Source organism: Boleophthalmus pectinirostris, unplaced genomic scaffold (genome assembly GCF_026225935.1).
Source record: "Boleophthalmus pectinirostris isolate CB_2022bp ecotype Guang Dong unplaced genomic scaffold, ASM2622593v1 HiC_scaffold_6, whole genome shotgun sequence".
NCBI classification, from domain to species: domain Eukaryota; kingdom Metazoa; phylum Chordata; class Actinopteri; order Gobiiformes; family Gobiidae; genus Boleophthalmus; species Boleophthalmus pectinirostris.
Window position 1 is genome coordinate 2955492 of NW_026571447.1, and position 14799 is coordinate 2970290.

Here is a 14799-nt window from a genome sequence, read left to right on the forward strand (position 1 = left end):
CAAATAGTTTTACATGTTTTAAGCTTTCTTGACAGTTCATCTAGATCTAAATTAAATAAAGCACATACATACAACTGCACATCCCAGTACATCAAAAACACACACACTGTATGTGGGTACACCTTTCTGAATCAACTTCATAAATAATTTCCGGTGATTCACTCTATCGAATGCTATGGATGCCTCTAAAAAAACATAAAAACTGATAAGCTCTGCCTCACTGTGGTATCGGAATCGGTATTGAGTATCGAGTCTATTCCTTAGTATCGAAATGGAAGGTCCAGCTGCAGTAGTATTTGAAGTATGAGTAGAATGCAGTGAAAGAATGCTGGTGTACTACATATGAAAGACTTTAATCTACACATACTTTACTACGGTTAGGCTACTGTAAAATATGCACATTCCCTCAGGTACTGCAGTGTTTGGAGTAGTTGTAGTAGTGCCAGAGTAGTAGTAGTAGTAGTAATAGTAGTAGTAGTAGTAGTATCTCTGTTGGCTGACTGCACTCACCACACAGCAACAAGAAGTAGTAACTGTAGTAGTCATTGTAATTGTAGTAGTATTAGTAATTGTGTTAGTTGTAGTAGCAGTAGTCATAGTAGTAGCAGCAGCAGTAGAAGTAGTAGTAGTTATTGTAGTAGTAGCAGTAATAGTCATAGCAGCAGCAGCAGCAGTAGTAGTAGTAGTAGTAGTGGTAGCAGGAGGAGCAAAAGTAGTAGTAGAAGTAGCAGTAGCAGTAGTAGTCGTAGTTGTAGTAGCAGCAGTAGCATATGTAGTAGTAGTAGTAGTATTAGTAGTAGTCATAGTAGTAGTAGCAGCAGCAGCAGAGGTAGTAATAGTAGTTGTAGTAGTATTAGTCGTAGTAGTGGTAGTTGTAGTAATTGTAGAAGCAGTAGTTGCAGTAGCAGAAAAAGTAGTAGTAGTCTTTGTAGTAGCAGCAGCAGCAGTAGTACTAGTAGTTGTAGTAGCAGCAGCAGCAGAGGTAGTAATAGTAGTTATTGTAGTAGTATTAGTCATAGTAGTTGCAGCAACTGAAGAAGCAGTAGTTGCAGTAGCAGAAGTAGTAGTAGTAGTAGTTGTAGTAGCAGCAGCAGAGGTAGTAATAGTAGGTGGTGTAGTAATTGTTGTAGTAGTATTAGTCGTAGTAGTCGTAGTTGTAGTAATTGTAGAAGCAGTTGTTGCAGTAGCAGAAGTAGTAGTAGTAGTCTTTGTAGTAGCAGCAGCAGCAGAGGTAGTAATAGCAGTTGGTGTAGTAGTTGTTGTAGTAGCTCAGTTGGTAGAGCATTCGCCCACTGATCTGAAGGTTGGCGGTTTGAATCCAGCTCTCAACATAAACATCACAGGTTGAGTGGTCAGACCCACTGACCCACAGGTTGGCTGGTGTGATTCCAGCTCCCACAGATGAATGCTGTTGTTGTGTCCTTGGGCAAGACACTTAACCCACCCTGCCCACAGTGTCTGCGTACACTGGTGTGTGAATGGGTGAGTGGTTCCTTGTTGTAAAGCGCTTTGAGTGCCTTGAAGGTGGAAAAGCGCTATAGAAAAATTTTACCATTTACCATTTACCATTTGTTGTAGTAGTATTAGTCATAGTAGTTGTAGTTGTAGTAACTGTAGAAGCAGTAGTTGCGGTAACAGAAGTAGTAGTAGTTGTAGTGCAGCAGCAGCAGAGGTGGTTATAGTAGTTGTTGTAGTAGTTTCCATAGTAATATTAGTCGTAGTAGTTGTAGTAATTGTAGAAGCAGTATATGCCATAGTAGTTGTCATAGTAGTCGTATTAGTAGTCGTCCTAGTTGTAATAGTAGTAGTGAGTAATTAAAGTAGAGGTCAGTACTGAGTGAAGTATTTGTGGTAGTGTTTTGAACAGAGCTGGATTACATGGAGCATACTTTAAGTACTGACCGGTCTGACCGGTTTGAAATGAAATACAAAAACAGACACGTAATACAAACGAGGATGGAAAAGAGATCCTCATTTCACTGTAAATATTTTTGTTCTCATTAGAAATAGAAAAAATCACTTCATTAAAGGATTAAGCTGGAACAAGTCAAATAAACTAGGCCCAACAATTAAATAAACTCAAACTCAGTATTTTGAATTAAAGTTAAACTAGTGCTGGCACGATACTAAAATACTAAAAGACTCGATACTCAATACTAGGGATGTAACAGTATAATATGTAACAGTATCCAAAATATCATGATATCGTCACAATATATCGAATCACAAGTCCCTTTCCTTTGGTTTATAGTAGCAACAGCTTATAAACATCAGACACTACATATCCCATGATTCATTTCAGCGCAGACAACATGAAGAAATATGTTTTTTATTTGAATTGTTGAGATTATGACAGAAATAATTCACAATAAACTCTGTCCTATCTATAATTATATCAGCCTCTTCAAAATATCGCAGTAAATATCGTACCATGAGATGCATATCGTGATAATATTGTACAGAGAGATTTGGATATCGTTACATCCCTACTTAATACTGATTCTGATACCACAATGATGATAAAAAACACAATTTCTTTACACAATATATGTGATTTTTAACATTAAACAGTTGTACTTTCGTTTCTATTCCCGTGTGGTCTTTTATTTGTGTAATCCCTACATAAGTAGCATTGTTTAGACGAGCTGGTCAGACTGGTAGTTTATGTTATGACTAAGCAATGAAAAGTGAGGCTGCCTCGTGAGGTAAAATAATAAAAAATATGTTTCTTTTGTAATTCCAAATGAGCTGAAACGGACCGGTCAGAGTCAACAAAAGTGCCACATAGGCTCAGGAACTGGACAATAATCCGTGTGTCATTCTTTCATGCGTTTTTCAATATAAAACCAAAAATAAGAAAACAAAAAAACAACAGTTTTCTTCATTATTTGTCTCCAAAACCAAAATGAAAAAAACAGGTAATTTGTTTTTTCAGTTTTTGATTTTGTGTTTAAATAAAAAATGGAAAAAGGGATAACGGCCGTTTCTCGTTTACATGATTTCCGTGACTGCGATGAAGGACTTTTGCACTGCATACGGACTGAACCAGGACTGATCCAGGTCCGGGACCAGATCGGGACCAGACCGGGACTAAACCAGGACCAGACCGGGACCAGACCGAGACCAGAGTGGGACCAGAGCGGACTCTGAGCTTTGACTCCGAGCCTCCGCAGGGTCCGAGCCTCAGCTTTGAGCTCCGGTCCTGCTGTGGGCTCTGAGCCTCCAGTCTGGTCCCGGTCTGGTCCCGGTCTGGTCCCGGTCTGGTCCTGGTCTGGTCTTGGTCTCAGTCCTGGTCTGGTTCTGGTCTAGTCCCGGACCTGGATCAGTCCTGGTTCAGCCCGTATGCAGTGCAAAAGTCCAGCATCGCAGTCACGGAAGTCATGTAAACGGCCGTTATCCGTTTTTTCCATTTTTCATTTAAACACAAAAAAACTGGAAAAAAAAACAACAAAAAAAATGTATCCTTATCCATTTTTTTCATTTTGGTTTTGGAGACAAATATGAAGAAAACAGTTGTTTTTTCATTTTCTTATTTGTGGTTTTATATTAAAAAACGAATGAACGAATGACACATGGCTTGACAATGCCCAGGTCTGTTCTAAAGCGATTCAGGAATAGTGAATGTGACTTTTTTAGTATCAATACCTGTGAAAATGAGTATCTAGTTTTGATACTAGTTTTGATTCAGGTCTGATTTTCAATATTTCTGACAAGTTGATTAGATAATTTTCTTGAGAGTGTATGTTTGCCCACTTTGTTGAACTGTGTTGATTCCACTGTGCTGGTGTGAGCCTCTGACTGTCTGGGTTCAAATGTAACAAACTCACTAGTGTCGTAGTACTCAAGACCGGTCTTGTCTCGACACCTCTTTTTTACGGTCTTGGTCTTGTCTCAGACTCGAACGCATTTGGACTCGGTCTTGTCTCTGTCTTGATGGAGCTTGGTCTCGGTCTTGTCTCGGTCTTGATGGAGCTTGGTCTCGGTCTTGTCTCGGTCTTGATGGAGCTTGGTCTCGGTCTTGTCTCGGTCTTGATGGAGCTTGGTCTCGGTCTTGTCTCGGTCTTGATGGAGCTTGGTCTCTGTCTTGTCTTGGATTTGAGGTCTGACGCTCAACGAGTGTGATCAAATTTCATTACTCACTGCAAAAACGAAAATCAGGTCAAGTTAAGATGACTTTGGTTAAGAAAGTTTTATCATGATTTATGTAAATTTCACTTGAAGGGTAAAATTATCTGTCAGTGGAACAAGACTTTAAGTACTTAAAATATGAAAATATGTCTAAAACAGCAACTCTTTGCACTTAAAATAAGAAACTAAATCTAATGTTACTTGAATTAAGGAAAACATATTTATTCTATTGGTAGATCATTTTACCTGTCATGTTGAATCAACTCAAATACAGTCAAAAGCTCTTAATTTAAGTCATTCTAATTTACACAGATATTACTTTTTGCTGTATGGCTGGTAAATGTGCAGAAGCTAAATATCACTGCAAAAGCAGTAAGAGAATGTAACTGTAAAACTAATGACCCACTGATTCACTTTGGAGTTGTTTTGTGTAACGTGCCAGTGGGATTAAAAAAGGGTTTCTCAAACTGTGGAGTGTTGTCCAGCACAGTTTGTTTGGATTATTTTAATCCTAAATGAACATTAACCAGATTAAATCCTAAATGAACATTAACCAGATTAAATGAAGGTGGTTTCATAAAGAACATTGATATAAATGTGCCAAAATATCTATAAAATACAAATAAATGTAGAAAATGACAAAGATGGTCTCGATTTGGTCTCGATGGGCTGTGGTCTCTGCCTTGTCTCGTCTCGACCCTCAGAGGTCTCGGTCTTGTCTCGGTCTCGGGACCCTGTGGTCTCAGACTGGTCTTGGTCTCGATTAGTGCGCTCTTGACTACAACACTAAAACTCACATCTGGAGTGTGAAGAGTTCATGAGTGACAGGTGCATTCAGGGGCCAGCTGCAGTGTGGGAATGTGCAGAACTGCAAACAAACTGGTTGTCTGGTCGGACAGGTTTACATCACAGGACAAGGAAATACCAATCAATCAATACACAATAGAGCAGAAGTCTAACCTGCAACCTGTTTACTGAGAGGAAGGGACAGGCTAAACACTCTGCCACAGCAACACAACGAAGACAGAGAGATCAGGAGTCTAACCCACAACCTTTTTACTGTTTTAAGTGCTGGAGAAAAAGACCACAGACTGTATAAAGAACTAAGACTGTGTGACGTCACCCACAGCGTTCGGCTCCAGTCAAATGAAGCTCATCGAGGCTTATAGTTAGTGCATTTGGAGCCAGTTCCATATTTGGAATTCTGACCGCGGGTATCATAGCAACCAAAGAGCCAATCCGAAGCGAGGATATTGAAGCTCGTACTGGTTTAGGAGGGAGCAGGCCTTAGCAGCTTAGAATCAAACTGAGAGTGACCAGAATTTCCAAATAAAAAAATTGGGACATTCACATTTTTTATTTTTTTTGGTGGTTGGTAATAATAAAATAGTGAAACGAGTGCATAATTAAGGAAAACAGTTACGGAAAGAACATTCAGGACTAACATGTGAGTCAGTATAGTCACGTTTTCTTTGTGTTTTGGTCATTTTTAAGATTTCTTTTTTTTGTATTTTACCTACACAAATTACAGTTTATGCCTTTTTCTTTAGTGTTGGGAAGGATCAAACACCTGTGACATTTCTTGTATAAAACTGGGACAAATCAGTGGTTTTGGATGCATCCGCCGGGGCAGGGGCACAGACTCAAAACTGTGGGACTGTCTCGGGTAAATAAAGACGTGACCTGTTGGAAATGCTGTGAAGAGCGACCTCGGTGAAAGCAGACTCCTGACTTGTTATTATTAAGCTTCATATGTTGATTGATGAACAGAATAGTGAAATAAAAACACCAGGATCCTGTAGACTGGGTTGATACGAACATTTTAAGATTAAAATGACGTGGTTCAGAGCAGAAAGCAGAGTCAATCTGTGTGTCATTTTTCAGCATAAAACCAAAAATAAGAACATGAAAAAAACAACTATTTTCTTCATTATTTGTCTCTAAAACCAAAATGAAAAAATTAATAATAATCTTTTTCTTTTTTTTTTTTCTGTTTTCGATTTTGTGTTTAAATGAATAATGGAAAAAATGGGTAACGGCCATTTCCTGTTTACGTGACTTAAATTGCAATGGCGGAATTTTGCACCGTATACAGACTGAACCAGGACTAAACCAGGACTAAACCAGGACTAAACCAGGACTAAACCGGTCTGAGTCCCTGGTCTGGTCCCGGTCTTAGTCCGGATCTGGTCCCAGTCTTAGTCCTGGTCTCAGTCCTGGTCTGGTACCGGTCTCAGTCCTGCTCTCAGTACTGGTCTAATCCTGGTCTGGTCTTGGTCTCAGTCTCGATCTGATCCCAGTCTTAGTCCTGGTCTCAGTGCTGGTCTCAGTCCTGCTCTCAGTACTGGTCTATTCCTGGCCTGGTCCCAGTCTCAGCCCCGGTCTGGTCCCAGTCTTAGTCCTGGTCTTAGTCCCAGTCTTAGTCCCGGTCTTAGTCCCAGTCCCGGTCTTAGTCCCAGTCTCAGTCCTGGTCTCAGTACTGGTCTATTCCTGGTCCGGTTCCAGTCTCAGTCCTGGTCTGGTCCCGATCTCATTCCTGATCACCGGACAGTCTACGCGGGCACATCTCTGGGCCCGTCCTGACACTCAGTCCTGGTTCAGTCCTGGTTCAGTCCTGGTTTAGTCCTGCTTTAGACCTGGTTTAAACCTGTTTCAGTCCTGTTTTAGTCCTGGTTCAGTCCGTACGCGGCGCAAAAGTCCAGCATCGCAGTTTAACACAAAATCAAAAACTGAAAAAATAAATTGTTAAAACAAACCAAATAATGAAGAAAATATATATATATTTTTATTCCTTATTTTATTTTGAAAAACAAATGAACAAATAATACACGGATTAGAGTCGATGGGGCCAGAAGTGCCCCTATACTCACATCCTGTTTGGAATACAACAGCGAGTGCACTAGCTTTGTTCATTTATAAATACAGACTATGGGAAAAACTGATGAAATATGAAGAGATTTGCAAATGAATTATAACTTTTGATATGTTTATGATAAGGATTATAATCATTCAGAATCAGAATCTAATGTTTTTTTTTTTAAAGTAGAGCAAAATACATTGTTCTTTGTGTTGCGATAAGTCCGGCCTCCTAAACAAACAGTGAAAAACAACACGCCCTAAATGAAAATATTACTGGAACATCGTGAATCAGCAGAAAAGTGGAGCGGCTCTTTAAATGTGCACGGTCAGGAAAACTATGTCAACTATGTGTGAACAAAGCCTGGACTCCAAACTGGTTTTTCTATCACACTTTGCATCAGACTCAATGTTCTCTGTTCTCAAGTCACTAGTTTCCATGTTAGGATCAATCCTCTGCTCCTCTGACCCTCACTTTTGCTTTTCTGACCTCATCTGCTCCTCTGACCCTCGCTCCTTCTCGTCTGACCCTCGCTTCTGCTCCTCTGACCTCCTCTGCTCCTCTGACCCTCGCTTCTACTCCTCTGACTCTCACTTCTACTCCTCTGACCCTCGCTTCTGCTCCTCTGACCTCCTCTGCTCCTCTGACCCTCGTTTCTACTCCTCTGACTCTCACTTCTGCTCCTCTGACCCTCGCTTCTGCTCCTCTGACCCTCGCTTCTGCTCCTCTGACCCGCACTTCTGCTCCTCTGACCTCCTCTGCTCCTCTGACTCTCACTTCTGCTTTTCTGACCTTCTCCTCTGCTCCTCTGACCCTCATTTAAGCTCCTCTGACCCTCACTTCTACTCCTCTGACCCTCGCTTCTACTCCTCTGACTCTCACTTCTACTCCTCTGACCCGCACTTCTGCTCCTCTGACCCTCGCTTCTACTCCTCTGACCCGCACTTCTGCTCCTCTGACCCTCACTTCTACTCCTCTGACCCTCGCTTCTGCTCCTCTGACCTCCTCTGCTCCTCTGACCCTCGCTTCTACTCCTCTGACTCTCACTTCTACTCCTCTGACCCGCGCTTCTGCTCCTCTGACCCTCGCTTCTGCTCCTCTGACCCGCACTTCTGCTCCTCTGACCTGCACTTCTGCTCCTCTGACCCTCGCTTCTACTCCTCTGACTCTCACTTCTGCTTTTCTGACTTTTTCATCTGCTCCTCTGACCCTCACTTCTGCTCCTCTGACCCTCGTTTCTGCTCCTCTGACTCTCACTTCTGTTCCTCTGACCTTCTACACTGCTCCTCGGATGCTCAATTATGCTTTTCTGACCTTCTTCCACTGCTCTTTTGACCCTCGTTTCTGCTCCCCTGACCTTTTCTGCTTCTCTGACCCTCGCTTCTGCTCCTCTGACCTTCTCCTCTGCTCCTTTGACCCTCACTTCTGTTCTTCTGACCCTCTCCTTTACATCCTCTACATCCTCTGACCCTCTCCTCTCCATCCTTTGCTCCTCTGACCCTCACTTCTCCTCCTCTGACCCCTCTCCTCTGCATCTCTCCTCTGACTACTTTTCTAACTGCTCTTATGTCTTTCCCCAGGTGTCTTGACCAACCATGAGCGACTCCAGACCTCCTCAGCAGAACGTCAAGCCCAAACTTCCCAGCAACAGCACCGGCAGCACCCACCACAACCACCAGAGGGACGAGCCGAACGGGAAGGAGAAACCTAAAGTCCGCCGCTCGCGTAGCATCGATTCCATTCGCGATCGCGGCCGAAGACGAGACCGCAATCCCCATGGCGAGAGGAGACGGCGAGGACGCAGCGAGGAGGCGAGGAGACGAGACACGAAGAAGGGCGAAATGGAAAAGAGGAGGAAGTACGTCCAAAACGACATAGACGAAACGGAGTGCGCCATTTGCTTTTGCTCGTACGACAATATTTTTAAAACTCCAAAAGTTCTATCTTGTGGACATACTTTTTGCTTGGAGTGTTTGGCGCGAATTAACGTCACGTCGGTGGAACTCAAAAGTTTACCGTGTCCAGTTTGCAGAGAAATCACCCAAATCCCGCACGGACAAGATCTACCACGCCTCGGCACCAACGAGGACATCCTCCACAAGCTGCCCCCGCAAATGCAGCGAATCCTGTCCATCCGCTTCAAACGCAGCAAGGGCAAGCTGATGCTGAAGACGCAGCACCAAGCTCACCAGCAGGGGGCGCCGGCGAGTCCCGTCAAACCCAAGTCCAGCCCAGTGGTCCCGGTAGCAGACGCTGTGGATTTGGAGCAGGGCGCGGAGCCGAGGACGGTGGTGGACGTGGGGCGACCGCCGAGCAGGGTGCGCGGCAGGCTCAGGAGGCTGTTTCGGTCGGATCGCTGTTACTACGGGGTCGTCGTGACGATTATAACCATCACGGTGATTCTGATGCTCATCGGGATCCTGGCGTTCGCTATTATCCCAAACGTGCAGAGACGGCCGTTCAATTACCCCGGCAACTACACCTCCTCAGAAGACGATTCACCATGAAGGACTGGACTGCTTTATATAAGGGAACACTTTCAGGCGCGCTGTGTCCGCCACCTGTTTGTCTCTGCCTGGAATGTTCCACAGTATGGCATTATATTTCTCTACCTAGCATTTTTACTTAGTTACAAACATTTTCCTTTGCCCAAAAATACTTTTAAAAACTTGGGCGGTCACCTCTCCACTAGGGCTGATCGATTATGGAGAAAATCATTATCACGATTATTTTGGTCAATTTTGAAATCACGATTATTCAAACGATTATTTTTTAATTACAGGATGCATTTATTCAGCATTTTTCTCTTTCTCTCTCAGGAGAAAAAAAAAAAATTAAAATCTAAACACTTTATTATTGATAATTTAAGCAAAACTTTCAAATTGAAAATAAATGCAGGCTACAAATATGAACCTTAGAGCAGTTTTGTGATATATAAAACATAAAATGAATCAAATATACTTTGAATAAACATGAACATGATATAAGACAAAGAAAAACATATCTCTATATGTAAAAATAAATAAATAAATATACTTAACAAAATAAACTCTGTTAAACTAAATTGTTTCAACTCGATTATATGAGTTTAAAGAACAACTGACACACAAATCAAAATCTCAATCAAAATTCGATTAATTTCACAGCCTTACTCTCCACAGATCTGACTTGTAACTTGGCCTGGTGGCTGTTGCCATACTGTGGGACATTTGGCAAAAAGAGACATCTCCATAGAAACCAGCAGGTGACCAACACTCCACCAGAAATGCTGCACAGTGTAGCTTTAAAGCTTTAAGTATAACAACTGTTATTTACTATCTTCCACATGGGCCCTTCACTGTGGGTCCCTACAAACCAAAGACGTCGATGTTAGGGTGCTGTTTCCACGGTTACGAGATTGGCTTGTATTGGCTTGTTTTGAATATTCTGGGGCTTTTCTGCGCCACCTCTTCCTGTGTTTGAGGACTCTGTTTTTTCCCATTAACACAAAACATAAACAATAGGAGGATAGGTCAATCCTCCAGCTAAGGTTGTCCTGACCAAGACGAGCTCAAGATCTGAGACGCATTAAGCCAATTTGACTTTTCTCAGCTTGTACTCATGTTGTTCCTTCCTCCAAAACATGGCTGGAGTTGTATTTTACTTCATTCGTATGTCGGATGAATTAGAATTGATTTTTTTGGAGGATAAGCCCCTTGAGAAGTTTCGCCATCTCGTTTTCGAGGGTTCCTCATAGTCACAACAACTGAAGACAGACACAGCAGGACCGACAATAGGCTACATACATTCAGAAAAGAAGAAAAACAAAACAAAATCAACAGCCCAAAGTCCAATTTTAACACAAATTAAGACAAAGTTCAAATATAGTCACAAAATACAACAAGATAAACAACAAAATTTAACAAGATGATCAACAAAATTCAACAAGATGATCAAAAACAATTACCCAGGTTCTGTAAATCTTGCACCAGAGAATTTTTAAATGAAAGGACAGAAGGTAATACACCAATCAAATGGAGCATTTATAAAAAATATCTGATCTGGAGTAAACTGTAAGAGCATCAAAATGAAATTAAATACTGCTTGAGATATTCAAGATAACTGAGACGAAAAAGGTAAATAATAACCAGTGAAGTTGACGTTAGTTGACAGAGTTGAGTGATGAATCTTGTTTGAAATTTCCCAGTATTGTTGCGTCAGAGGTAGAAACTTTGTGCACATTTTAAGGCGTTAATGGAGCACTTCCTGTATTACCACATAACATCGCAAGCTGTGTGTTTTCTGTTTGAGAGAAGAACTCAGCCTAAATGTGCAGGGTTTGTGTGTTAAAAGTGTGAATGAAACAAAGCACAACTCCAGGTCAGTTTGCGATGAGGAAACTACATTAGAACATAGATCAGAAACTAGAGTTATATAAGGGCCCAATAGATAAACAAATCATGCATTATATTAAAACGACCCCCATTCGAATTTTGAACTTCTCCATTTTACTGAATTTGCATCGTCATAGTGATCGTGATGATAAAACTACCTCTTCAGCATTTCCAGAGTCTGTCCGGGGCCAGGTTTCATGCGGGAATGAAAAGCCAAGCCAATACAGTGTCTCGTTTCCATGGACAGGTTTGAGGTTCCTTTGTCTAATTTAGTGCCAAATGTGCCAAATGTTCCTCAGTGACACTTTTAAAAAAATTTTTTCGAGGAGACATATTGTGCAAAATCGACTTTATCGAGCTTTTAACCATGTTCTTTGGGATTTGTGCATGTTTGAGTCATATTTTTTCTCCTGTATTCAAGACGTCATTGCTCCGATTTACCCGTTTCCCCCTACCACCCAGACACGCCCACTGTGACGTACTAACTTACTAACTAAATGAAAAAAGCTATTCCTAGTGTGATGTCCAGCAGTCTGTAGTTGTGATCATGTTTATTCTAAAATACCATAAAGGGGCAGGTGGAAATCATCTCCTCTTCTTTTATTACGTAATGGGCTCTATTCACGCTTACGTCACAAAACCAGAAGACGTTTGGAAACATGTGGATGACGACTTCCTTTGGGCTCTGTAAATAGAGAAAATGACCCAGTTTTCTTCATCTAGATGTCATTGAATTCTTTTTTTCTTTTATAAATTGCCTCTTCATTTGTGTATTATAATTTGTCTAACTTAATTTAAACAAAAAAAATGTCATGTTCGGCAGATCAACAGTTCTAACTAGCTGTGACATCGAAGACGCGATTCGTAGTGTCGTAGTACTTGACACTGGTCTTGGTCTTGAGACCGGGCTCGAGACAATTTTTTTGCGGACTTGGTCTCATCTCGAACTTGACCGTGCTTGGACTCGACCTTGTATGCGCTTGGACCCGGTCTTGTCTCGGTCTTGAAGGCGCTTGGACTCAGTCTTGACTCTGTCTTGTAGGCGCTTGGACTCAGTCTTGACTCTGTCTTGTAGGCGCTTGGACTCAGTCTTGACTCTGTCTTGTAGGCGCTTGGACTCAGTCTTGACTCTGTCTTGTAGGCGCTTGGACTCAGTCTTGACTCTGTCTTGTAGGCGCTTGGACTCAGTCTTGACTCTGTCTTGTAGGCGCTTGGACTCAGTCTTGACTCTGTCTTGTAGGCGCTTGGACTCAGTCTTGTCTCGGTCTTGTAGGCGCTTGGACTCAGTCTTGACTCTGTCTTGTAGGCGCTTGGACTCAGTCTTGTCTCGGTCTTGTAGGCGCTTGACTCAGTCTTGACTCTGTCTTGTAGGCGCTTGGACTCAGTCTTGACTCTGTCTTGTAGGCGCTTGGACTCAGTCTTGTCTCGGTCTTGTAGGCGCTTGGACTCAGTCTTGACTCTGTCTTGTAGGCGCTTGGACTCAGTCTTGTCTCGGTCTTGAAGGCGCTTGGACTCAGTCTTGACTCTGTCTTGTAGGCGCTTGGACTCAGTCTTGACTCTGTCTTGAAAGTGCTTGGACTCAGTCTTGTCTCGGTCTTGAAGGCGCATGGACTCAGTCTTGTCTCGGTCTTGAAGGTGCTTGGACTCAGTCTTGTCTCGGTCTTGAAGGCGCATGGACTCAGTCTTGTCTCAGCCTCAAGGTCTGACACTCAATTGATAAAATGGAGATAGATTTTTAAAAACACTGATATATAAACGTGCCAAAATAACTGTAAAATACAAATAAATGATGAAAATTACAAAGATGGTCTCGATTTGGCCTCGATGGGCCGTGATCTCTGTCTTGTCTTAGTCTCAGCCATTAGAGGTCTTGGTCTTGTCCAGGTCTCGGGACCCTGTGATCTCGGACAGGTCTTGGTCTTGAATAGAGCGGTCTTGACTACACCACTAGCAGTTAGAGTCCCGTCCTCCATGGAAAGCTTTGGCAAGTTGTGAAGACGCTGCTGCTGAATTCACGGTTTTATCACATGCTCAGTGTCAGGAACTACACCGGAAGTCATCATCCGCATGTTTCCAAATGTCTTCCGCGTCAATAAGTCCTATTTGAGCTCAAAATAATGATCCACAGCTGACAAAAGCACAATATGTCTTCTCTAAGCCCCATCGCTCCATAGTCCAGCGTGGGACCAGTGTGCACACTTAAGACATGGACTTTAAAATACACAGCCATAAATGTAAAACTACTAACGTGTGAATAAATGCCTCATATTTTTCTGTTTGCTGTTTGTTCGTATTAAATATCTGTAAAAATGAAATGATGCTGTGGTGAAGGTGAACTGTCGGCACTGGACTCTGAGAATGACGGAGATTTTTTGCACAGATTTAAACAGAAACCGGATCAGAAGCACGTCTCAAAGCTAACTGTGAAATCCTACATCATAACCTTTTAATCTACTGAGTGCACTTTTTGACTTTGAGTATTTGAATCTGAAGGAGAAATTCATGTTGTATCTGTTTTTATGCATCACTGTAAATACCAAATATGAAATTTATATTTAAGTAAATAAAGTTTTGAGAATAAACAAGCTGATTTTGTCTGTGTTTGTCCCGAGGGGCAACTGAAAGTGCATGTGACAGGTTAGAATACTAATTTTTATATTTTTTTAATAATTATATTTGAATTTTTACTAAAGATCTTGTCCAGTCTTTTTTTAGTTTTGTCATTTTGGTGACGTTTTTGAGCTAATTTTATTTTGTTGCGTACAGGCAGCAGATGTAGACGTATGTTACCAATAGCAACTGTAATGTTTACAAGGGCCAAGCCTAATTTACACAATAGTTATGATTGATGATGATAACAATTACAATTAAATTACATTATTTTCTTAAATCAATATTTAAAGTAGGTTTAAAGTGTAAAAAATGCCTTGATGAAATTGTTCAAAGTTCAAAAAAGGTTATTGTCAATTCTTTATGCGAAACATGAAGAATCAAAATTGTGTTTCTCACACCCATGAGTATAAATAAATAATAATAAATGGAAAAGTCGAATTGTTCTTCACTGGGGAGACGCAGATTCCTGCTTCCTGGCTGCCTGGTGGGTAGAGAGGGGAGAGAGTTTAGCATCCTAACAGCCTGGTGGATGAAGTGAGTCTGTTGTTGTGGGAATGGAGGCTCCCGTACCTCCTCCTGGAGGGCGGGAGGAACAGATCGTGTGAGGGTTGACTTTCATCACTCACAGTTGTGATGGCTTTGCAGGTGAGGCAGGTGGTGTATATGTGGATAAGGTGGATGGTGTATCTCAAGGTGAGACTGGTGGTGTATATACGGGCAGTGGTGTATATGAGGGTGAGGCGGGTGGTGGTGTATAGACGAGTGAGGTGGGTGTTGTATATGCGAGTGAGGTGGGTGGTGTATATGAGGGTGAGGTGGGTGGTGGTG

At 42.0% G+C, this 14799-nt stretch overlaps 1 protein-coding gene across 1 annotated transcript in view; it reads left to right on the forward strand.

The window, feature by feature from the left end:
• Positions 1 to 12616, forward strand: part of rnf183 (ring finger protein 183) — a 23597-nt gene extending 10981 nt beyond the window's left edge. The window contains exon 2 of the mRNA XM_020933474.2: positions 8566 to 12616. Coding sequence (XP_020789133.1) covers positions 8581 to 9492 — 912 coding nt within the window. The 5' untranslated portion in view covers positions 8566 to 8580 and the 3' untranslated portion in view covers positions 9493 to 12616. The remainder of the gene's footprint in view (positions 1 to 8565) is intronic.
• Positions 12617 to 14799: the final 2183 nt, after the last annotated feature.